The sequence below is a fragment of the Pseudorca crassidens genome, chromosome 9 (genome assembly GCF_039906515.1).
Source record: "Pseudorca crassidens isolate mPseCra1 chromosome 9, mPseCra1.hap1, whole genome shotgun sequence".
In the NCBI taxonomy this organism is placed as follows: domain Eukaryota; kingdom Metazoa; phylum Chordata; class Mammalia; order Artiodactyla; family Delphinidae; genus Pseudorca; species Pseudorca crassidens.
In genome coordinates, this window is record NC_090304.1 from 91,607,683 (window position 1) to 91,633,262 (window position 25,580).

The following is a 25,580-nucleotide window of genomic DNA, read 5'->3' on the forward strand; positions in this document are numbered from 1 at the left end:
GAGCTCCATGCGGGCACTCGGCCCATAGCCTTGCCTTCCTTCCTCCTTTTTGTTACCTTCTCCACCTCTTAAATGCGGGCATTAATCTCTCTTTAACACTTACGAACAAGGGCTGGGCTTTGTAATGGGCTGAGTTTATGAAGCAAGGGAGATCTTCACATAGCGTGAATGTGGCATGGAGGTGGAGGGGGGCGGTCCAGGGCCATGGAGGGATGGTTCTTTCTTTCCCATTGTTTCCAGAGAGTCTCCCTTTCTCTGATTTGAGGATTACTAGGAGATTAGATCAGGGGTTAGTTGTGTGCTTCTGCTACTGCACTCAGGAGGGACCGGTAGTAGGTGGATGTGGACAGCGAGGCAGCAACCTTTAGCAGGTACCATCTATAGGCAGAAGCGCAACAGTTTAATGATTCTTTCTTCTTTCCATTTCCCTGGTGAGGCTCTAGGACTGTCTTCTCTCCTTATACCTCTCTCCTCTTGCTCTCCTTGCAGACCAGTTCTTTCTTTCTTTTTTTAAAATGGAAGTAGAGTTGATTTGCAATATTGTACTAGTTTCAGGTGTACAGTGAAGTGACTCAGTTATACATATACGTATATTTAGACTTTTCCCATTATGGGTTATTACAAGATATTGACTATAGTCCCCTCTGCTACACAGTAAGTCCTTGCTGTTTATCAGATCAGTTCTTTCTTCTTTTTTATTTATTATTATTTTTTGCATTTGGCTGTGCCGCACTGCCCGTGGGATCTTAGTTCCCTGACCGGGGATCGAACCTGCATCTCCTGCATTGGAAGTGCAGAGTCTTAACCGCTCAAGTACCAGACCAGTTCTTTCTTAACTTTCTTTAAATTCCTTTCCTCTTACAGACTGCAGACCTTAGCTAGAAAAATAGTCCTTTCATAGATTGCTCTTTATTGTTAATCTAATACCCAGGGACTGGGTGTTCCCAGGCTCCTGTTAGACGTTGCTGTATTCTCTTCTATCAGAGGATAACTAACTCCCTTCCTTCACTTTCAAGTGGCTTCTCACAGGTCTTCCTCTCTCCCATGACTCCTGCAGGTCTGAGCACTTTCCCTGCGAGCAGGAGACAGGGGCGATGTTTGCTGGGATGGAATCGCCTGTCTTTGGGACTACCCCATTAGCAGCTCTTGTGAACTATCAGTTGTGATGTGAACTCCAGCCAACTGGCCTTGTGAGGCTGGAAGTGGATTTTTGCCTCTAGTTGGCTTCTGCCACCTTCCATGACCCTTCAGTTCTTGGGGCCTGACTCTTGGTCTGGGGCAGTGCCAGAGGTGCGCAGCGGGATGCGATCATACGTGAGTCTGGCGCGAAACTTCTGAACCACCCCGCGTGTCAGGGACTGACAGAGGGGACTCAGGACTCAGTGCCTGAAGACCCACCCGGCTTGCTAAGACTGTACGACCTCCAGGGCTGACTGTCCGGAGACCCAGGGAGGGCGCTTTCCACCAAACCTTGACTGCCATTAGCTGGCAGTCAAGGTTTGTGCCCAGAAGAGCGTTTCCCACCTCTTGTCTCCTACCTTTGCCAAGCTCCAGGGAAAGGGCAGAGAAGGGGGACTCTCCGCAGCCCGCGGGAGGGCACATTGCTTCTGCTCGCTCTACCCTGGGCTTACTGACCTCAACTCCACCCTCTTAAGTGGAGCAGCTGGCTGAGAGGAGCCACTTCTGGGGGCCTGAAGCTTTTTCAAGCTTTCACTCGCCTCCTGAAGACTTTGCCCTGAACTGACTGACCGCAGTTCTCGGGAACTGTTTCCAGCCAGGTTCCGGGTGGGGGTGGGCGGTGGGGCGAAGCTCAGGAAATGCTCACGACTGAGAGGGAGAAAAGTTTCCCTCGGGACTCGACCTTGGCCTCCAGGGATCGTGACAGCTAAAATGGGGAGTCTCCCCTCGACCGTAGATCCCCGCCCACCCGCTGGCACCTGGTCCACCCGGGCCCGCGAACTCTGGATGCTCAGAAGGCCGGGAGGCACAAAAGGCCTGGGCTTGGGGCCCGGGAAAGCGACCGTCTAAAACCGATGGCGGGGTACAGGGGATGCCGCCCGGAGAAAATGTTAAAGGAGAGATGACACGCACTGAATGGGGCAAACTTCGGGGCCGGAGACCGAACTCCGCGTCTGGCGCAGCAGGGGAAAAGAAAACCCGTTTCCAGTGGAAATTAAAAACATGGGGTTGCATGTGAGGGCTGCTCCTCGCCCCTCACCTCCACTGCCCCCACTAAGGGTTCCGAGTCCTTGGCACTCCTCTCCACGAGCTCCTTCTTTCCTCTCGGCTTGGCCGGTGAGCGGCGGCCGCCAGCGCCCCAACAGCAGCTAGATGTCAGGCGAAGCCTGGAGCGCGACGCGCGGGGAAGAGAGGGGAGGGAAGGGGAGGGAAGGGAAGCGGAGGGAAGGGGAGGGGAGGGGAGGGGTGGGGCGGGGAGCGCGCGCCGGCTCGGCCAGTGCGGGGGGGTGGGCGGGCTGAGCCCGGGGACAGCGCGGGAGGGGTGAGGAGGGAGGAGGGAAGGGGGGCAGCTGTGGGCAGGGAGCCGGGCTCGGCCGCCAGCACTAAAGATGGAGAGGCGCCTGGGCCTCGCAGGGGAGGGGGCTCGGCGTTGACGTGGGACGCGGCGGAGGCGCCGCAGCCGGTGGTGATTTGCTAACCTCACAGCACAGAGGAGTTGAGGGCGATGAGAGCGGGTACTGCGAACTGCCGGGCGATGCCGCCGCTGCCGCCGTGATACCGAGAGCAACAGTTCCCCAGCAACACCCCTCCCGACACAGGCACACCCCCCCAAGAGGCACGCACACCCACCCCACAGCGCCCGGCTCGGCAGTGGTGAGTGGGGGGCCGGGGAGGGGCGCACCGCCCAGCGATAGCAGCGCGCCGGGGCGCCCCGCGGCTGGAGAGGTCTGGGAGGCGCGCTCGCTTCGGCCACTCGGCCGCTGGGCTTGTGCCTTATTTTATTCGGCTTGTTCCCTTCCTGCTGCCGCAGCCGTCGCCAGCGGCGGTTGGGGGTCGGCTAGAAGGGGGAGCCCTGGCTGTCAGCTTGGGCGCAGCTGCCTCCCCAGCCCTTCCGCTGCAGGGCACGGTCGGGGTGAGAGGTGGGAGGCAGAGCGGTCTGCGGGGGCTGAGGGCGCAAGCAGAGGGTTGGGAATCAGGAGGCTTTGTACCACCAGGGGCCGGTGGAGGAGCCGGCAGCCGGTGGGTGCTCATATGTATGCCGACCGGTGCGCGGGCGCGAGATAGGGCTGTGGTTTATTTGTGTGTTTATTCGCCCACCGACTGGGAAGCTAGAATCGGAGGATCCGAGGAGTGGATCTGGGTGCCAGGGGAGCAGGACTGGGAGTCACTTGGGTTTTGTTTCTCTTTGAAAAACCTGGTGGGCTCTTTTTTCTTGATTGGACTTAATCCCCCCGGTTTTGGAGGGAGGGGCTCCGTGGCGGAGCGCTGGAGTGTCTCTAGCGCTCCGGGCCCTCCTCGGCTCTCGGCTGGACCGGCCGTGGCGCCGGAGCTCGCTGTGCGCTCCCGGCCGCGCTCGGTGGGTGCTCGGCTCTGCACCTGATGCGTTCGGGATGCCTTTCCCACCCCGGCGCGCCGGCAGCTCGCTCGCACAGCCCCTGGAAACACGCGCTCGAAATGCGCACTATCTCGCCGGCCCGCGGACCCACTGGGACGCACAGACGCGCTCGGCACCGACTCGCTCGCCTACTCCCCGGGACGCCAGCAACGTGCCTGGGCCGGGCGCGCCGGCTGCTGGCGCCACCAGCTTGAGGCCGGGGACCTTGCCCGTCGCTCACTGGGGTCATGGCCCAGGGTCGGAGAGGGATGGCCCGCAGATCCCTTCTCGCTTTTCCTCCCACAACTCGCTGTCGGGCTTTTGTGCTTCCACTTCTCCGCGAGGCGGGTCCGCCTTCTCGCTGCTCTCGCCCAGGCGTCCGGCCCGCCCGGACTCTTGCCCTTCGTCCGGGTCTCTTTCGCTTTCCCTCTTCCTTAGCCCGGCTCCCTTTCTCTTTGCCGTCTGGCTTCCCCGGAAAAGTTGCTTCCCCAAGTTTGCTGAAGTCGTCTCCAAGCCTCCGTGGGGACGGCTGGGAGCGGGGCGCGGAGTGGGGGGCAGTGTGAGAGCGCGATCGATCCCCAGAGCTCGAGCGGGTTAGCGACGGCTTTCTCCCGCGCCGCGGGGCTGGGCGCTGCAGCCAGCGCCAGCCGGATCACGGGCGCCGAGCCGCGGGTGGCGGGGACGGCTGACCAGGGCGCCCTGATTTCCCTCAGGACCCACGGAGCTTGTTTTTGGGGAGATATTCGGGTAGCCCAGCTTACATTCTTCCGATTGCTCCCTCCTAGTTCTCTGAAACCACGAAGTCTGCGGGGAAGCGCATGGTGGCAAGGCGCGGGTGAATGGTCACCGCTCCCACCCCCTGCCCCACCCCCACCCCATGGCCTCAGTTCCCACCCCAGGGTGGGAGCAAAAGTGTCTTGATTAGTCGTCCTGTTAACCCTTTCCGAGTAACATTTGCGGCTCTGGAGCCAATAGGGTTCCTTTTGGGGGCGGAGGCCAGCAGTGTTCCAAGAGCGAGCAAGAGCCCTTGCTCTGCGTTGTTCCCAGTTCATTTCACTGCAATACTGGCCACAGCTAGGCAGAGGCTGGGAGGGACCTGGGCCTGTGAGGTCTTTCTGACACTCTTTAGACAGGGTTGTGAGTCTCAGAGCCCTGTTACCGATCCCAAACAGCGCTTTGGGAGAGTCCTTTGTCTCCAGCCCTGTTTTCCCTTCGTATTCAATGTAACTCCCATCATAGGTGCTGGTGCCAGTATCACTTCTCGCACCTCCAAGCCATTAACAGTATCACTTACTGCTCCGGGTTACAGGACTTGCCCACTCCTGGGAGCCTGTGGGGTACACTTGGAGTTCACGTTCCCAGCATGTGCACTGCTGGCTTTAGGGGTGCATGTTTCCTAGGACCTCTCTATAGGTCCTTCATGACCTAGCCTACATATTACAGATCCTCCTGACTACTGGGCACTTGTGGGCAGGGGATAAGTGTGCCATATTATATAAGTGTGCACATGTGTTAACTCTCTCTCCCTCTCTGGCTGGTGCATGCACACGCAGTCGAGATTTTGGATTACACACACAGTCACTCTGAGGTACCCATGGGCAGTGGGCAGAAGTGAGCCAAGCTAGTACATGGGCCACGTGTGTGTCTTTCTCTTAGTGCCTAAGGAGGCGGTCAGGGCATGGTTTCATCCGTCCTTTGCAGCTCTGAGAAGAGTGGAAGGACAGAGGTCCAGGAAGGCATTGGCTGAGGGTGAGGAGGTGGGCTGGAGGAGGAGAACCTTGCCCTTAGATTTCTGTGGGCTGCAACTCCAGGCTGCTAGCCCCAGCTAGGCTGGGTTTTGCTCCTGGGGCTACCACGGTGAGGCAGGATTTAGAAAAACTTTGTTTTCAAGATGAGGTTTGCTGCACAGGGTGTTGAGAGTGAAACTGAGTGCTTACACTGACTAGAGGAAGGGGTTAAATCCTTATTCTTTTAAATTAAGTGCTGGGCAACTTCTCATAATCAGTGTTGGCTTTGCATGGGAGCCCCCCACCCTCAGACTTAAAGAAAGCCCAAGACTCACAAGACTCTACTGTAATTTTCATTTTATTTCATCTAACAGATGTCATAGAGCAGTGAGTTGGGCATGTGCTCTAGCGGAACCTTCTCTTTACTCTCATCATCCCTGGGCCTGTAAAGGCAGACATGTAGATTTCCAGGAAGCCACTTCCGCTCCATTAAAATCTCCAAGACTGTCTTGCTGCAGGTTTGGGGGAGGTGCTAGTGTTTGAATTCTTACTTTTAGGGACACTAGCTAACCTTCCTTTTGTTCTTGCATCTCTTTTGCCTCCTTCCCCCTCTTCCCCTTTAGCCCTCTCCACTGGCCCAGGAAACCCACCCTGCCCTGCCACGCAGAGCCAGGAAGGAAAGAGAGCCTCATGCCTAAGCCTCGGGGAGCACCATGGATCTGACAAAGATGGGCATGATCCAGCTGCAGAACCCCAGCCACCCCACGGGGCTCCTTTGCAAGGCCAACCAGATGCGGCTGGCCGGGACGCTGTGCGATGTGGTCATCATGGTGGACAGCCAGGAGTTCCACGCCCACCGGACCGTGCTGGCCTGCACCAGCAAGATGTTTGAGATCCTCTTCCACCGCAATAGCCAGCACTATACTCTGGACTTCCTCTCTCCAAAGACCTTCCAGCAGATTCTGGAGTATGCGTACACGGCCACGCTGCAAGCCAAGGCGGAGGACCTGGATGACCTGCTGTACGCAGCTGAGATCCTGGAGATCGAATACCTGGAGGAGCAGTGCCTGAAGATCCTGGAGACCATCCAGGCCTCAGACGACAATGACACGGAGGCAACCATGGCGGACGGTGGGGCCGAGGAGGAAGAGGACCGCAAGGCTCGGTATCTCAAGAACATCTTCATCTCGAAGCATTCCAGCGAGGAGAGTGGGTACGCCAGCGTAGCTGCTCAGAGCCTCCCTGGGCCCATGGTGGGCCAGAGCCCTTCCGTCTCCACCTCATTTGGCCTTTCCGCCATGAGTCCCACCAAGGCGGCAGTGGACAGTTTGATGACCATAGGACAGTCTCTCCTGCAGGGGGCTCTTCAGCTGCCTGCCAGGCCTGAGGAACCGACTCTGGCTGGGGTTGGGCGGCACCCTGCGGTGGCCGAGGTGAAGCCGGAGATGATGCAGGTGGATGAGGTGCCCGGCCAGGACAGCCCCGGGGCAGCCGAGTCTAGCATCTCAGCCGGGATGGGGGACAAGGTTGAGGAAAGGGGCAAGGAGGGACCCGGGACCCCAACTCGGAGCAGCGTCATCACCAGCGCTAGAGAGCTGCACTATGGACGTGAGGAGAGCGCCGAGCAGCTGCCGCCTCTAACCGAGGTTGGCCAGGGTCCCCCAGGCCGACCGGAGCCCCCCGCGCCCCCTGCTGAGAAACACCTGGGCATCTATTCCGTGCTGCCCAACCACAAGGCCGATGCCGTGTTGAGCGTGCCGTCTTCGGTGACCTCGGGCCTCCATGTGCAGCCCACCCTGGCCGTCTCCATGGACTTCAGCACCTACGGGGGTCTCCTGCCCCAGGGCTTCATCCAGAGGGAGCTGTTCAGCAAGCTGGGGGAGCTGGCGGTGGGCATGAAGGCAGAGAGCCGCACTGTCGGGGAACAGTGCAGCGTCTGCGGGGTGGAGCTTCCTGACAACGAGGCCGTGGAGCAGCACAGGTAGGCCCCTCTGTACCCATCACCCTGACCCTGAATTTCTGGCCTTGACCCTGCCTTCAGACGCAGCCATTCCCGAGGCCTGGGGCCTGGCTCCTCTGTTGTCTTTGCTCTTTGTGAAAAACCACCTGTGGGGGGACACTTTTCAGGTGTGGTGAGGGGGCCTCGGTCTTTCCTAAACACTGGGGAACTTACGCGCCCAGTTTCTTTTTTAAAAAAATATGATTTTATTTTATTGATTTATTCTTTTGGGCACGCTGTGCAGCCTAGAGAAATGGCAATAAAAACACAAATAAACAAATGGGACCTAATGAAACTTAAAAGCTTTTGCACAGCAAAGGAAACCATAAGCAGCTTGCAGGATCTTACTTCCCCGCCCAGGGACTGAACCCCACGCCCTCAGCAGTGAAAGTGCAGAGTCCTAGCCACTGGGCTGCCAGGGCATTTCCTGTGCTCAGTTTCTTACTAGGCTCTTTCCTCTCTTTTTGGCATTTGGGCTCCCATTTTTCTTTTCCTGCTGTTGGGTCTGTTCTCCTTTTCCTGGAGTGACTCATCAAGTGGAGGGAGGGAGAAGTGGGGTAAGGAAGAAGGGCCCATGGCCTGGATCTGGCCACGTAGCCAGGTCTCAGGTACCTGAGTTCCCATGTGGTGGTTCCTGCCAAGGTAGCCTGTCTGCAGCTCTGGAGGATGGGAGGGGCTGGAGGCTGCTTAGATCACAAGAGCAGCTGCAGGTTCCAAACGTCATTCCTGGTGAACGTTCATCACCAGGAACGTTGCTTCCTCTCCCTTCTCATTCTTTGTCCCTGTAAACACATTTCGAGGGAGTTGATTTAAATTCAAGGGGGAAGGATGGGTAGGAGACACATGGGTTTTGCAGCGTGCAGCCTTATTCTTAACCCCTCCCTACTCACATTGAATTAAATACCACTTTGGGCTAGCATTGGCTTCCCTCTGGCTTCTGTTTCTTTCTCTGTGAAATAGCTTTTATGACATGCCTGGTTCAGGTGCTTTTCATGGAGTCACGTTTTTCTTACAGCCGTTTTTCCAGGTGGATGACGTTCTTTTACACAGGAAGGTACTAAGACCTTTTCCCAGGGTCATATAGATACTGAGGCAGAGCTGGATTCAGATTCAGGTCTTAACCCTCTTGCACTTGGCTGCCTCTTGGAGCCATCAGTCCTGAAGAGGATCGTATCTACAGAACAGCGGATTTTGAAAATCGCTTATCAGAAGTTGAGTAAACACATAGGGAACCTGTAGTGAGTTCGGTGTTCATCTGCATCTGTCGTAAGGATATGCCCATCACATTACCCTGGGTTCCTGGGTCAGGTGAATGGTGTCAAGAAGTCCAGTTTCTCTTGCCGTCTGTGATAACATTTCCCTGCACACCCTCTTGCCTGCTGTTTTCCTGATCTTGGGTGGATTCTTCACTTTTGCCCTCTTCTACCCTCCCCCCATTCTTCTGTTGACTATTCAGGAGCGGGTGTGAAGGAGAGGGGGTGGGGGCATGGAGGTGGAGGCTTTTGGCGGTCATCTGATTACCCCAAGCTGAGCTGGAACCTGCTCCAACACCGCTTAATGGGGGGCTCTGAGACCTACCATGTGGAAAGTGCTGCTGAGCTAAACATAGCCGATCCTTTTCCGGCAGGGTGCGAAAAGTAACCGCCACTAAGGTGTGTCTTCGTGATGTTTGTACTGCTCAGAAATAGACCGAGGTTGTGTTTGTTTTTGCTCAAACTTTCCTAAAGAGGAAACCCTCTCCCCAAACTTGACCAGATAGATGATCATCTTCTCCGGATGTGAATTATTTCAGTTATGTGCTATAAGAAATGGGGTATAGTGAAAAGTAATTAAAAAATATATATTTATTTATTTATTTATTTGGCTGTACTGGGTCTTAGTTGCGGCATGCGGGATCTTTAGTTGCAGCATGTGAACTCTTAGTTGTGGCATGTGGGATCTAGTTCCCTGACCAGGGACTGAACCCAGGCCCCCTGCATTGGGAGCGTGGAGTCTTAGCCACTGGACCACCAGGGAAGTCCCAGGAAAGTAATTTTTTAAATTGAGGTATAATTGACATGTAACAGCTTCAGGTATATACAATGTAATGATTTGATATTTGTATATTTTATGAAATGATCACTATGATAAGTCGACTTAGTTAAAATCCATCACCGTACATAGGAATTTTTTTCCTTGAGCACTTTTTTAAGATCTGCTCTCTTAGCAACTTTCGTAATACAGTATTGTTAACTGTAGTCATCACGTTGTGTGTTATATCCCCAGGGCTTATTCGTTTTATAACTGGAAATTTGTACCTTTTGACTACCTTCACCCATTGCTCCCAGCCCCTGTTCCCTGGAAAGCAGGTTTTTTTTCTGGCTTCTTGTTGGGTCTTGTTTGCTTCTTTTTACCTGAGAGGGCTGCAAAAGCTATTACTCTCCCAGGGGTTCCAAGTTCCCATTCTGTGGGACCCTTGTTCCTCTGGGGAGAGGTGGAGGGCTGGCTGCGGTCTACCCCGTCAGAGCATGGGTGGCAGAACTAGCCGTATAGAGCAGTGAGAGCTTGGCAACGTTGTGGAGCTGTCTTGAGCCTTGTTTCACTCTCTTTAAAATGCAGGTGGTCTGTAGGGTGGGATGCTGAATTAACGAAGTAGCATCCAGAAATCCCTGGAGCTGTGACTGGCGCTTAGTAACCAGGAGGGTGAGGAAGGGACCCTGAGACTTCCATGTCGCCTGGGTCTCATCTCTGCATCGCCTCACCTGGCTCTGTGTTCTAGTGTGTAGTGTCCACAGCACTGCCGTCGACGGGTTGAGTTGGCTGCGGGGCAGTGCCGAGGATATCCCCGTCCTTGGGAGCTTGTGGTGGCAAGCCGCCAGTCCTGGCGTCCTTGGCCTCACGCTGTGGGCTGCTGACACGGAGACTGTGCTTTTGACTGAGGGTGGAAAGTAGGCTGCTGCAGCCCAAGAAGCTGGAGCCTGGGGCTGTGCCCTGGATGGAGAGCTGTGAGGTCTCAGGAAGTCAAGGGTGGAGAGAATGTTCCCGTGTACACTCCGCCCTCCCTCTGACTGGCAGCCCCTGGCTCCTGATCAGGTGTGCTTTTTGGGGGGAGACTTTTCCTCTCTCCCTGTCTCTCAGACCTCCAGGATTAAGGTCTGAGAGACAAGCAGAGACTTCCCTATTTCCTGCTGCTCTCTGTTCGTTCCCCCACATCACAAGTCCCAGCGTAGCACACACAAAAAGGCAAGGCAGAGCAATCAGAGTGGGAGATCTGATGTCAGGAGGCTGTGGAATTGGCTGTGAATGTGACAGTGATGAACATGATGAAATAACAGGCTACAGGATTTATTTAATTTTGTTGTTAAGCCAGTAGGCTGGTAGGTAAAGGTTAGGTACTTGCTAGTTATTGTTGTCTTTCTTGTTGGTGGGGGGCGGGCAGAAGGGCATGGAGAGGAAGGAAGGGGAGAGTGTTAGGAAGGGATGCAGGAAGGAGGGTTTGATTCTACAACAGACCATCAGTAGCTTTCCTCACGACTTGGTCCCAAGCTGGTGAGAGGGGAGCCTGCTGGCCCAACAGACAGTTTGAATGAAACTTTATAAAGTTGTGGTCCCTGCAGTGCATGGTGAGGTGTAAAAACAATGTCAGATGTAGCCGTGGATTGATGGAAAGCCCACAGAGATGCTATCTGGGTAAATCACACAGGGCTTACCTGCCTAAAGGACCCAGAAGGCAGTCAGAACAATCAGAAGACCTGCTAGAGGAGCAGATCTATCCAGGCAGATGCAGGAGTAAGTGCTGGACCCTAAAACCTTCCAAGCCGGCCCGTGTTACAGAGGGTAATGTCTGAGGGAGGGAGGGTCACATCAGGAAGATTGGACTCTCCTTCCCTAGACTCAGTCTCTGTTCTGTCTCTCTCTCCCCGAAAGGCTGAGCCTGTTCCGCATGTAGCCTTGTCTGGATCTGATCTAGGGACCAGCTCTACCAGGCCGGGTGCACCTTCTCCTTCTTAGAGTTATATACCTGTGATAAGATTACAGGGAACTGTGGTTGACTTAAGTGTCAACACAGCCCTCATGGTCCTGTCTCCCCAGGCTCACATAGCTTGGTCTTAATATGTTTCTGAATTTAGTGCTGCAGAATCAGAGTGGGATCTGCCTTCCCAGGAGCCTCTGGGTCTTCTACAGACAACAAGCCCTTGGATAGCTACAGTGTGTATCCTGCACACACACAGTAGGAACTCTTTCCTGGTTCTTGCAGGAATGCTCGGGAACCACATGGGTGGGCTCAGCCTGCTTCCCCCACTCAGGCGTGCAGCCCTTCTCCGAGGCTTCCCAGGGCCAGCCCTAGGGTGCAGGAGCCTCATTGCTGAGATGTCAGGGTTCTGCCTGGCCCTTTGCCTTGGCCTCTCTCAGGTGGCCGGCTGCTCGGTTTTCAGTGGTTGACCATGTAGAGGATCAATAGCCGTTGACCTTGGCTTGGCCACTTGGGGAATGGAGAAGCTGCCCTGAACTCTTGGTCCTCTCTCATCGTTCTGCCAACTTTAGGCACCTCTGAGGTCAAACGAGATTCTGTTTGGATAAGAGTATGCAGTGGGATAATGACAGCAACAGCAGGAATATTAATAATGCCTCTTATTGGTTGTTCTACTTTCTCCTTTGCAAAGCAGCTTTAATGACTTTATCTCTCTTAACCTCACAGCCTCCGCTCAGGGGGTGCAGGTCCCTCATTCCATATCTGTGTTGATATAGTCTGAAAAGCTCTGAGAGCTAAAAGGCTTTGTGTAAGTTTGCAGCAAACTCATTTAGTAGCAAAACCTGATCTGAACTGATGTGAGGCTATATTTATCCTGCCTATTTTGAATATTCATATGTTTTGCTGCAAAAATATTAATGTGTTTGATTACAGAGTGCTTCCCTAGACGCCTCTGGGGCTGGTGAACATTATAGTCCCCATAGTTCCTTTCTAAAATCTGAACAGTTTGGATTTCTGAAGGACCCAAGGGTTTTGGGTAAGGGATTGTCAACCGTTATCAGCCCCAACTTACGGAGGAGGAAAATGAGCTTTGAGTGAATGACATGCCCAAGGTCACATAGCTATAAATGGCTAGAGCCAGGAGCTCGGCTCGCCTTCTAATTCACAGTCTTGGGTGCTCCGCGCCAGGCCATATAAGCACATGGGCATTGCTCTTCTGGGTCAGATCCATCTGACCTAGTCTTTGGGTGCCAACACCATCCCTAAGATACCACCGTTGGAGGCTACAGCTCTGTTCCTTGACGTCAATCCTAAAGGTCAGTTGAAGCCCAGCTTCTCTTAATAGCTATTTATGGCTGCTCTGTCATTCACAGATTTGCCCAAATCCTTTCTGAAACCATTTCTATTTCCAGGAAGTATCCTTTTGGGGCGTGATGAATGACTTAAGTTGATAAGCTCGTGGGCTTCTGGACATCTATTCTGTTGGAGAGGTCACTGGTTGTGAAGAGAGGAAGATGGCTTTGTGCTGGTGTGTCCTGCCATTTTGGAGGTGGGGCCTCTACACTCAGCTCTGTAGTTTTTGTTTTTCAGCTCTTGTCACTGTTGTCCGTCTCTTTTTCATCGTGAGCTTTAACTTCTTCATTTGTAAAACCAGGCACTTGGATGAGCTATTTCTGGATTGTTGAGCTCTTAAAAAAGTTCTCCTTTTGCCCCTTCTGCACTCACTTATATCTTCATGAAGCCCTTTCGGTCAGTTGGATTTTGCTCTGGTTTGGCAGTCAGCCAGCTAAAATAGGGGGTCCTATTTGATTTCATTTTGTCTGCTCTGACTTGGTTTTTTAATACTTTAACCTGCTTAGGGTTACTGAGTCATCTGGGATCTAGACTGAACTCTTGGAAATTTTGAAGATGAGCTCTTTTCTTTTCTTTCTAATGGAAGAAAGTTGCCTGCTCTTTCATCTCGGTGAGAAGTCCCATTTTAATTTGCTGTCACTATTGGTTAGAGCTGCTAATTGCTGGAAGGAAAGGGGAAGAAAGCTTTAGTTCGGCAATACTTTTCCCTCCTGCTTGTTCTAGGAAAACTATTTGTGAATCTTTAAAATAGTGATTATCCTAAACTGTTAAAATCAAAACTCCATTCACAACTCCGATTTCTTGCTAATTCAGGGGAAAAACATTTCCCGTTATTTTAATTTTTTAAAATTAATGACTTTAAAACAAGTCCAACTGAAAGCCCACGTGTGAGACATAAAAGTCTTGCTAAATGAATACAGGCGTGCCTCAATTTGCCCGTTGGAGGGTTCTGGAATTTTCCACGTTAAGTAAGGGTGTTCTTAGTCAAGTTCTGTTTTGGTGGTTTTAGGTGAAAAGCCTGACTCGGTTGGTAGTTATTTTGTTAGAAAGGAAAATTTATCACGGCATCCCCTCTCCCCGACCTCCAACCCCATGTTTTTCCCATAGTAAATGGGCATTTTGAGCAAATTAGACTATCTGGGTCAGAATCCCGATTTCACCACTTACCAGCAGTGTGACTATGGTTACACGACTTAACCTCTCTGCGCCTGTTTGCTCGTCTATAAAATGGGAATAATAACAGTACCTACTCACTGGGTTGTTACAGGAATTAATCAGTAAATATTTGTCACGTGCAAGGAAGGATGGCAGAAAGTAAATGTTTGCTATTGTATTTTTGCTGCCACTGTTGGTGTGAAGCTGGCAGTGCAGGGTAAAATTTGTGTTCGTGTTGGTTCAGGTCCTGCTTTCCCCCAGAGGTGTCAGTTTATCCAGCACCTAAGAACCGCTGCCTCTGGGTCCGTGTGTTTGGAGCTGATTCACAGTGAGCACCTGCATTTTCCCCCAAAAGCTGATCTTTCGTAGCACGGTGGCCAGGGTACTCTTTGTCCCATTGACCTGAAGCCTGATGAGTCATTCCAGCCCTCATTTAAATTTAGCTAGGCAGCACTCCACGGTCGGTCATCAGTTCCAAATGCCGAGGCGGCTCACTGATGCAGTGTCCTATTGCCTGTGCACGTGGGCAGGCCAGCAAATCACTGTGGTCGGGGCAGAGACGGAGGAGAGTACAAACACCTTCTCACCCAGAGAAGTCTGAGCTCGTGGATGTGGCGTGTTCCAGAGCCCCTGTCCTTTCCCACCCCACAGTGCAGGATGCTTCTAAGGGAGGATTCAGCAAACGTCGCTTTGAGTGCTTGACACGTGTCAGGTTCTGTGCTAAGTGCATTCATAGTCAGAATCTTCTCAAACCCTCCAGCTGCCCTGCAGGGTGGATATTCGTTTCCCATTCCCTGATGGGCAGAGGGAAGCCCGAGAGGTTAATGGACTGGTCCCTGGTAAGTCGGTGAAGGGTGGCACCAGGGTTTGTGCCCAGGTCTTCTGGCTTCATGTTCATTCCATAATGTCCTGCTTGGATTTTCAGCCCCTGATGGAGTCAAAGGGAAGGAGGGACACAGGAAGGACCAACTCATGTTCCCTGCAGCTGCTGACCAGGAGGCTCATCGCTTGGCTTCCTCCGGTGGCTTGAAAGGAGGGAGGGAGAATGCAGCTTACCTCGAAGGGTTTGTGTCTTTGGGGGCTGGGACCACATGGGTCCATCATCTCTAACAGACATACAGAGAGACCAGCTTCCAGTGATAGACGGCTTTTATGCTGACTCCAAAAACAGAAAAAGGGAGAGGAAAAAAAACCCATTTACAAAAATAAAAATTCCATGCCGTTAATTTCATGCCAGCATAATCAGAAATTCCCCTTTCTACTGTTTCCCCTTAAAAGCCCCTGTGTCCTTATTATGCTGGCTCAGTCTGGAAAAACTCTGGTTGGGTTTTGACTACATGAGGCTTATCTCTGCAGCTGCAAAGAGGGGATCCGGTACTTCATCGTCAGCATGGAAACTTCGGCTAAGAACTCGCAGAAACCTGCTTAATTCCATATTCCTAGCTCACTTTGGGTTCTTGTCCTCAAGACCTGATTTTCTTGAGCAGGAAGAGATTGTGTTTAGCTTTGCAGTAAGAAGAAGCCAGGTTAGGTAAGAGAAAGAACTTCCTGAAACAGTGGGACCTCACTGGCAAATTATTAGAAGATGCAGTCAGAAATTTTGATGGGCGGAGGAGTTGTGTGCCAGTTGGAAGTGGTGTTTCGAGGTCTCCCCTCTTCAGGGCCATCTAGATCCCCCCAGGTGATAAGTAAGGACATACACACCAGGCATGCTAAGAATGAGACCCACACCATCACCCCTGTCTTTGTAGGGGGCAAGGTGTGTAGGGCAGGGGCACAAAGACCCATCTCCGGTAGACTTGGGTTTGAATGCTAGCGCCTCACTGTGAATTTGGGCAGATGGCTTCACCTGTCCGACCCGTCAGGCTCCTTTTCAGTGAAGTGAGGTTAGCGCCTTACCTCTCAATGTGATTCAGCCATGTTAAATGAGGTACCATGTAACATAAAGCACACAGCAGGGACTCACATGTAGGGCCGCCTCCCTTGCTTCCCGCTTCTCTTGTGACCCGGCCTGACAAGGGAACCTCTCACTCCACGCCCCAAGCCACCCTCGCCTGGCATTGGCCTCTAAGTGGATTAGCTGAGCGTTGTGATCTTAATGCCATTAGGCCTGCTGGCACAACTCTCCTCGCCATAGTGAGAAGCAGATGTGGCCGACCGTAATGGCCTTCGGTGATCCATCAGGCCCGGAGCGCTGGGGGAAAAACATCATGAGTGTTAATTTGGGGGAGTCTTTTATGGTAGCTGGGGGAAGAGTGGAGGGATTGTTTGAAATGTATTTATTCAGGCCGTTCAGCAGGTTAGATGCTGCCGGGGGTCTACCGTAGCTAAAGCCCCCTCCCCCCCCCGCCCTCCTCTTTAAAGAAGGCCCCTTCCCAGCCCTGAAGCCCAGGCCTGATTACTTCCAGAGTTGGAGAGACAACTTAGCAGGCTCTTGTTTCTTGCCGATGTACCTTATTAGTAGCACCTGGCATCATAACCCGCTAATGGGAACCAGCGCTCTCCTCCTGCGTGGCCAGTGACAAGTAGGCCTGTCAGCCGGAGCTCGCCATGCGAGGAAGTTCCTATTAGCTTTATGGTCAGGAGAACTTGTCCTGTTCAGGAAATGAATGCTGCCGCTAAAGGTCCGCGGCCCTGACCCTGGCAGCATAACCTGTGCGGGCCGGGGAGACCCCGCTCAGGATGCTGGGGATTTCGGCCCCTCTCTGGTTCTTGTCATATGTAAAGAGGGAATCATTGTGGTATGTTGCAGCCTTGAACTTTTGATTTATTCAGCGAGAGCGACTTAACCGTTTCCATGCCTGGACGGCTGCGTGGTGACCGAGCGGAGGGTGTGTGCCTAGGTGTCTGGGGCAGAGGACGGAGCCCCTCGTGCTGGCCGGGGTCGTCTGTGGGATTCAGGGGAGGATGTTTTGCTTGCTTTTGCCTTCCCGGAGTGTCTGGATGTTCTGAGGGAGGCTGTTGCCTGCAGAACGGTGGGAAGCTGGGAGGCGTCGCATCTGCAGTGGAACCTGGGTTTGAATGTATCCTCTGCCTGTTTGGAGCTCCACGACAGATCCCTACCCACCTGCTTCCTCACTGCGAGGAAGTCAATTTCATACTTGCTGCCATGATGTTGTTCATAGGACGGTGCACACGGGTCACCCAGGGCCGTGCACGTGGCATGGTCTCAGGGCACAGTGTTGGAAAGGATGTGCGTTTCCTTTATTCTCATCATAAAGTGGTTTTTGAAATGGAAAAGAATGGCAGAGCACTTTTTTTCCTTTTCACCCATCAAGACCCTTTTTCCCCCTCATCACAGCCTAGAATCTTTACGGAGAGACGACTTACTTAGGTGACTGCTTCTTCTGTATTTTTCAGCCCGTGAGTAATGTTTCTAAATGTGATTTTCATGGAAAATAGCAGCGTTTGACCTCATTCTTGAGGGGAACTTTGGCCTGCCTTTTTGAGAAGAGACGTTTGTGTGTTGTCTGGCAAATGGATGCGTCACTTTTGCTGCTGTTGCTGCCGCTGCCTTTTTTAAAGGCCCCTGGTGACAAAGGAGTGAACTGCACTGAGTGTCGCCAAGAAAGGGCGGGCCTGTACGGGGAGGGCTTGGACAGGACATCTCCTTCAGAAACTTCAAAACAAAGCTGTCCCTCTGTCTCTGTCACTTATGGCATCGTTGACAGTAGTTCAAGGAGAAATAAGAATAAGTTCCTACCGACTACGGGGATGGGTGCAAAGAGGAAAGGAGAGACGTGGTCAGCGGTGGCAGCAGCTGGACCTGGAGTCTTGGGGAATGGGACCCTGGCTCATCGCTGGGCACATACACACCCTCAGGAGGTACTTCTCAACCCGTCAGCCCTCTCTGCATCCTTTCAAATAAACAGCAGCTCCTGCCCCTCTGCGAGCAGGTGAAGGCTGCTTCGAGGGCGTTCACAGAGTACGGGTTGGAACCGTTCGCTGCCAAAGTGAAATCGTGACAGTTGTCCCCTCGATACTCTGCTAAATTAAGGATCCGCTAACATTTCTGAGTCTACCTCCCTATATACCCCACCCCCGTCCCCTTGGCAGAAGGGATGAAGACGGTACCTAAAAACAATGTGAAGCCGCTGCTAAATCGAGGGACTCTAAAAACATTTTTCTTTCCTTGAAGTTGAGCGTGGAAAACCAGGGCTGGACTCCCAAGCACTGCAGACCCGTTGAGGGCCCGGGGCTGGCCCCTTCCTCAATTCCTAGCACAATGGTTTTCATTGCCACCGCTCCCCCCTCCTTCCCCGCTTCATAATTATCCACTATTATACTTTTTGTGTCCTGACAGCTACAGAGTGGGTTTTGTTTTTTGAGCTGAGTAGCTGCTAAATATTCCCCAGCAGCCAGATTCAATGGCTCGAGGCGGGGGGGATAGGCCAAACCTTGGCATCCCCTGTTGCAAAAGTGAAAAATATTTCTGTTTGCAGTTAATTTTAGTGGCAAGCAGATCATGTTAACTGGATGTAATTGCTTCCAGATATGGCGGAGGGTTTTGTGTGTTGAGATGAAGGGTCTGGTAAGTGCTTACTTCCTGTGTAAATTAGCCTATTCCATTCAGGCTTTCATTCTGGCCAGCCCTGGATTCTGTCATTCTCCCATGTTCCCCCTCCCCAGCCTGCAGCCTGGTGTGAGAAGCAGCTTGCTCCGTCCGTCCCGTCCGAGTGCAATTCTTTTGTCACTTGGAGCCACTAACCTCTTGGTGCTTGATGTGAATTTGCCCTTAAAATAATGAGAAGGATTTGAAAAGATGCCACCTGGACCCACTTCTTGCTGGGCAAAGGCAGATTTGCAGAGCCCAGGGGCAGCTGGTATCTCCTGGTCATGTGGATGGTGTCTCAGAACCCAGAACTCCTGGTTTTCCTTGGATTTTTTTCCCTGCTGCCCTCTGACCCCTATTCCCACCTTGGAGAATACCTTTTTCTCCCTTTCTGAACAAAGCACATTCCAGTGGGTCTGAGTCCCAGAAAAATGAAACGGCTGTTGCGAGGAGGAGAAGCTTGTGGCCATAGAGAGTTCTATTAGTCAGATACGAAGCCACCGCTCTTGCAGAGCAGGTTGGACCAACACACACACCTGCCCCTTCCTGCAGAAAGAGAGAGGCAAATCCACCCAGGGAATCTTCTCCAGGTTCCTGTGGGTTTCCAGGGTTGGAACCGAGGAAAAGTGTTAAGATCCAAGTTCTCCCAAATTCCGATTTTGTTCTGTGGCCAGTCCCACATTCTTAGTGCTATTTGCATAAGAGATTGCTGTTTATCTTCCTGTATCAACTCCACTGATAACCCCTGTGGTCTGTTTAACAATCTATGAGGAGTAGATTACTTGATAAATGCCAGTTTTTCCAATATGCAAAGATAAACTGTTGGGGTCAGGGTGAGGGGTGGTATTAGGAAGGAGAGACCAGGTGGGGAGCCAGGACCCTCTTTCAGATTGGGATGGAGTTGTGTGAAGGCACCTGATGGCAGAAAACAGGTATCTTGTAAAACACAGCAGCTGCATTTATCACACAGTTTATCAGCTTCCTGCCCTCCCCTACTTTGCTCCCCCTTCGTGTGGACACGCAGCCTCTGCGAACATTTTGCTGAGCGGGCTGTCAATGCCCATGTTCATACAAGAGGGAAAAGGGTGTAGGCAATCTTTGCCTCTTCAGTTCCTGCTGTTTTCTGCCTTAATCCTCTCCCACTCCCACAGGTTGTTGGCCGATAAGTAATGTGTGCTTACAAAAAATATGTAAATCTGAAATCTTAGATGGGTGGACTTTTCCCACCTGCGCTGAATTTGCTTCTTTAAGCAGGGCGCCGGGTTCCGGAAGAAGCCAGGTGAAAAGAAAACTTCTGACCCCATCACCTAGTCAATAAGCTGTCTGAGAATCAAACAAAAGAGTTTGGACTGGCTGCTAAAGCTAGGAACCCAACTGATAGCTTTGTTTTGATGTCCTTGTAATGTTTGCAGATCACCGAGGGTGCTATTTAGAGCAGGGGGTATCTACCAGGACAGACTTACTGGGAAGTTGAAACAGTGAGCACAGAGTCCGGGAGATGCTAAAGATAGTGAGACACAGCCCGGGAATTGGGGTGGGGATGACAGTTCCTCACGCAAGGGAAGAGGCTCTCTGGGATGTTACGGAGGTGGAGGTTTCCAGGGACGGTGTGCGGTGATGGAAGAGTGCAGGCTTCAGAGTGAGGCAACCTGGATGAAAACCCAGGCTCCAGAATGTACTAATTGGATACCTTGAACAAGTTACTTGGCCTTTCTGAGCCCTCATTTCCTTGTTCCGTAAAAAAATATGTGGCTAATACCTTTTAGGTGGTTATGTGAATAAAATATGTATAAAGAGGGAATTCCCTGGTGGTGCAGTGGTTGCCACTGGACGCTCTCACTGCTGTGGGCCCGGGTTCGATTCCTGGTCAGGGAACTAAGATCCCACAAGCCATGAGGTGCGGCCAAAAAAAAAAAAAAAATTATAAAGTGCGTAACACAGTGAAGGTACTTTGCAAACGGGCACTACTGAGCTTTAGAACCTGCTCTTTTGGCTCAGGGGAGCAACTATGAGAGGAACCAGTGACATCTTTTGTTTTGGGCACTGCTAAACTGAGGCTAGTACTGACCCTGTGCTAGCAGCCAGCAGGTGAAATGATAGAATAAGTTGAATGCATGGTGAATATGAAGGTCTCCATTTGTGAAGCGCTCCTGCCATTCTAAAGAAGCCTTCGTATCTAATGAGTGATCACTTAACCCTGCGATGAGGCCACGGCCCCAACACTTTAGAAATCTTTCCGAATCCTTTCCAAAGTCTGTGCTGCATTCTTTTTTGCCTTGTGCTTTGGGAGGGTAGATTTGACCTTTGGAAATGGTCAAAATAATTCCGTGACAAATCTGGTGACTATAGTGTGCGATGACATTGGTGACCGTGGGCTGACTCTGAAGGTAGATCTTTGGAAAGAGTGTGTAGGGCGGGCTTGTCAGCTCAGCCCCGGGGGTGCACGTTGGCCTTACTTCTTTGGGTGGGAGGCGAACAAGGCCAAGGGCTTGTGATTTCCAACCGCTGTCGCAGAAGGAGTCACTGCCACCGATCACCCCACCCCCCACCCCTGGGCCTGGGGCGGACTCCTCTCATTGCTGGTGTGTTTCTGCATTTGTGGTTTCGCCTCCTGTGAGTTTGGGCTCCCAAGAGGCACTTCTGGTGTTAAAAAATCTAGACCACCACGAGTCAGTGTTACCTGGAGTCAGGAAGGATGGATCGAGTTCTGACACACACCCTCCAAGGGGGTAGGCACAGGAGGCTTGGGGGCTTGAATGTGAATCCTGACTTTATCTCTTGGGAAGGCTCTGGCAGGTGAAAGGAGCTTGTGTGTTAAAATCCTAGCCTGGTACCCGGCACATCCTCAGCGTGATTAGTCCCCTTTTCTAACAGCCTTACTTGTCCTGAACACCTGGAGGGTGGAGGGAGGAATATTTGTCTTTCCTCTCCGTGGGAACCACCACTGGGCTGTCAGTTGAGCTCAGATTCACCTTGGGATTGTCCAGTCTGGATCTTTGGTGACCTGGCTGAGCAGGGGCATGGCGCTTAGGCTGTCTCTCCCTCTCTCTCCTCGCTCTCTGCATTATTTATAGTAAACCATATTAGAGCCGAGTGTTAAAGTGGAAGGATGAGTCATTCCATTGAAACCATTGATGACATAAATAAAAGCGAAATGCTTACTATGTGTTTTGCCCAGTATTCGAGGCCAGGTTGTGCTAATGTGAATGCTCCCAAACTGGATCTGTGAAAGAACACATATGTGGGAAAAAATTCAGGTCTAACCAGAGGGAAGTTAGTTATTGAAAATCCATTTTCGGTATCTGCTTTCTCCCTTCTATTTACTTCCGATCCATATTCAGATCCTGGCTGTCATCCTTCCTAATGAGATGGACTGGCTTATTCACTCGCTGGGGTTTGTTTATTTTGGGAAGATTGAGGAATAGTGCAAGGGGGGGACTCTGTGTGCCCCCGACTTCATCCCTCTTCTCATCACCTGTTGAGGGAAAGCACTCAGAGCTCTCCACCTGCTTTGCAGCTGTGGGTTCTCAAGGTGACCAAGAATCATAAACTGTTAGAGCTGGAAGAGCCCGTAAAATTGTTTATTTCAACATGCTCACTTAGGGTGGAATAAGTGGAGGTCCAGAGAGGCTCTGTGATTCGCCCAAGGTCACACAGCAAATTAGCAAGGACTGGAACCATAGCTCTCATTCCCTGCCTACATTCCTTCACAGACCTCCCTGTGACTGCCCAGGTCTGCTCCCCGCTTCCACCAAGGAGGAGATGATAAGAATAGAGTCTGACTTGAGAGCAGTCTCAAATCTTTGGATATGCTGGGTGGATTTTGGCATGGTGACTGGCCTCGTGGGGTACTCATTAACCTCAGTGGACTGATGTGCATTGAGTCCTTTAGTTTTACCGGCAGTGCACTGCTGGGGGTTTAAGTATTCATAAGACCTGGGACTTGCCCTTGAGGAGCTTATAAGTTGAGCAGAGAGGAGCTAATACTTAAAATGTATATGTGTATATTGATACCTATGAGAGAAAGTAGAAAATGGAAAGATTATGTTAGATATACAGAAAAAACACAAGGCAATTAAGAGATGAAGGGCCTTCCACCTGGAGGGATTTATTTTTTAAAATATTTTTTTATCTATCAATTTTATTTTTTTGGCTGCATCGGGTCTTAGCTGCGGCACTCGGGATCTTCGCTGAGGCATGTGGGATCTCTCGTTGTGGTGGGTAGGCTCCAGAGCACGTGGGCTCTGTAGTTGCGGCACGCGGGCTTAGTTGCTGCACGGCATGGGGGATCTTAGTTCCTGGACCAGGGCTTGAACCCGTGTCCCCTGCATTGGAAGGTGGATTCTTAACCACTGGACCACCAGGGAAGTCCCTCATTTTTAATTTGAAAGAATTTGTTGAACACTTACTGCGTGCTGGCCATCAGGTTAGGCCCTGGGAATTCAGTGGGGAGTAAGAGAAAAACAGAGCCTCTGGCCTTGTGGGGCTTTCTGGGTGGGGGAGAGGGAGATTTAGCTAGCGTTCCTATTGTTGCAATTGTGATAAGTGCTAGGATCCTGGGTAATATAACTTCCTTGGGCTGGAATGAGGGTGATTCATACTGGAATGGTAGGTTGGGGTCAGATGGAAGTGCCAAAAAAATGCCAGACCAGGGGAGAGGACAAGGCAGGGTGGAGGGGTGATGAGAACGTGGGCGGACCTGAGGGCAGATTTTCATGCTGCCACTTGCAAACTCTGATCTTGGCCACATGCCTGAAACACTGTGAACCGTGGTTTCCTCATCCCTACGGTGGGGTTATCATGTGGGATATCACAGGGGCTAGCCTGAGGATTTCAGATAATGCAGTTAACACATTCTGCACTGTGCCTGGAACAAGGTAGTTGCTCAATAAGTATAACTGTTGTTAGTTTGGAGACTTTATCCTGGGGCAGTTGGGAGCCTTGGAAGGCGTTTGAGAAGGAGAGCGACGCGGTCCGAGCTCTCCATGCTGATCATTTTGTCCACCTGCATCCTGACAGCCTATGTCCTGCTACCCCGGCTCTGTTTCTGCCTTCAAGAATCAGTCTGAAAAAAGAATTTGTTTAGCGGGTGATCGTCAGCCCCTCTTCCTGCGTCTCGTATCCGGCGTCTGCCGAGATTTGATGAAATGACAAGAGATGGACCCTTGCCGTCTCTTCTCGGTGGGCAGAGGGCCTGGGAGAGGGAGGGGGACTGGGGAGAGGGGACTACAGCCGTGGGATCAAAGGAAATGACACTACGAAGCTGGCCAGCCAGACTGTTACTGGCTCTCTAACTCTCTTTTAATAGAAACCTGAAGGAAGGTCTGAGCTCAGCCTAACCGTCCTTCGCCCCGCTTGCCTCCCTGATATCGAGAGGAGGGCCGGTATCTCCCGTGGGGCAGTCTGGGCTGTGGTTGGAGCCCGAGGCAGTGTCTGCAGAACGACAGCGGCTCGGGGAGATAAGGCCCTGCGTTGTGTAAGAGGGGCTCGGTCTGTTGGCCCCGCGGCTCCCGGCCCCTGGTTAACTGCTAACCTCAACGGAGGAGCAGGGCCTTGCTGGGAAAGGCCGTTCCAGGGCCCCTCGCTGGTTCCACTGATGCCTTTTTGTGGTTGGATAAAGGAAGCTCATGTAGGCCGCCCACAGTGCACACTTGGGCTTGGGCTACGGGTGTCTGGTTGTTTTGTTTTTCTCCTTTGTCTTTCTTAAAAAAGAGAAGCTGAAAGGGGGGCAGTCTTGCTCGGCACCTACCCCCTGTAACCCGAAACAACAAAAAGCAAGCAGTCCCTAAACCGGGCGGGAAAGACGTCCTGCTTCCCTGCCTGACATCCCCTGGTCCCCGGAGGCCAGCTTGAAGAATTTGGTTTGGGAGACTCTGGGTCTCGAGTAGAAGTTCCTGTCCTGGAACCTCAGTACCAGGTCAGCTTTTCTAATATCCCAGTAGCTGGGTCTGGGGAGCTGTGGTAGAAAATACATTGTGCTTTACTTAGGTTCTTCCTTCTGTCTTCCCCAGCCACTTTCAGAATGGATAAGTGAACCGTAGTGCTGTGTCCCCGCCCTTTAAGGGGCAATGGAACCCAGTACCCTGGTTTCTGGCATTGCCCTGTTGTGATGGGCAATGGGCTGGAAGGGACTTTTGCGGCCAGCCCCCATTCTGAGGCTCTCATGTGCTCCACGTTGGCTAGCTTCCTCCCAGGAGAGGGATGTTACTGTTCCCTGAGCAGCCAGTTCTGTTTCCAGAGGTTTCTTGACACCCCACCACTACTTCTGCTCTCTGGAGTCACAGAGACTGTGGGCCACAGCCCTTGAGATATTTGTAGGGTAGCTACGTGTCTTCCTTATTTAGGCAGTGGTTTGCCATATACCATGATTTTACTCCCTTTCACCATTCTCATAACCCTCTTTTAGGTTCTTCCAGATTTGTAAATTTTACATCACTCCAGACATCAGAGGGATTATATGCAGTGACATAACCAGGTGGGTTTGACCAATCTGGGGAAGGACCAGACACTCACCTCCATTGTTTAAGATGTTATACTTCTGCTAATAGTTCGTCTGGTGTCTCCCTTCTGTTCTTTCCATTGGATATCCTGAGGTTATTTTCCCTTGCGCTTGGCTGTCTGATTGCTCCCAGAGATTGCAGTGATTTTTTTTTTTTTTTTTTGCAGGGGAAGGAAGTGGGGGGCGATTAAGAATCAGGAGTTGGATGGGAGATGATCTCTCTTTGAATATTAGCCTGAATGGATGGTCACTTGCAGGCTTGGTGGTTGCTCCATGCCCACTGCAGGGGTCTGGCTCAGGGACGGTCAGGGGAGGGAAGGTGGTGATTTAAAAGATTCGAGGTGGTGGCTTATATTGATTTTTAGCTTATCTGACCCTTTAGCTAGAGGCTGCTCTTCCCTCAAAGTGTCTAACTAGCTGTGACTTAAAGCAACAGAGAAATGTATATCATCCCTTTCTTTGCATTAATTAGGGCTGGGAAATTCATTATGTAGAGGGATAAGTGCTTCTGAAGAGGGAGGCTTTTGAACCAATTTAGAGATCTGTGGCCAGACTGCGTGATTCCCAGGTAGCAGGTGGGGGTGGGGGAGAGTTGAGACATGAGTGGTGCAAGGAGTGATGGAGGGTCAGGCAGGCGAGGCACCCAGAACCCCGTGCAGCCAAGCCAGCATCAGATGCCCTTCTCCAAAAGGGGCCCCAAGTTAGCAGTCCTGGGACAGGCTTACCCTGGATCTTCTAGGAATGTTGCTTTCTAGGTTTAAAATACAATGTTGAGATTAACTGCTGCTCA

The 25,580-nt window shown here is 51.9% G+C and overlaps 1 protein-coding gene across 1 annotated transcript in view; it reads left to right on the forward strand.

The window, feature by feature from the left end:
- The first annotated feature begins 2,545 nt into the window (after nt 1-2,545).
- The window catches only part of ZBTB16 (zinc finger and BTB domain containing 16), a 195,585-nt gene continuing 172,550 nt past the window's right edge, over nt 2,546-25,580 (forward strand). The window contains exons 1-2 of the mRNA XM_067751082.1: nt 2,546-2,832; nt 5,904-7,261. Coding sequence (XP_067607183.1) covers nt 5,994-7,261 — 1,268 coding nt within the window. The 5' untranslated portion in view covers nt 2,546-2,832; nt 5,904-5,993. The remainder of the gene's footprint in view (nt 2,833-5,903; nt 7,262-25,580) is intronic.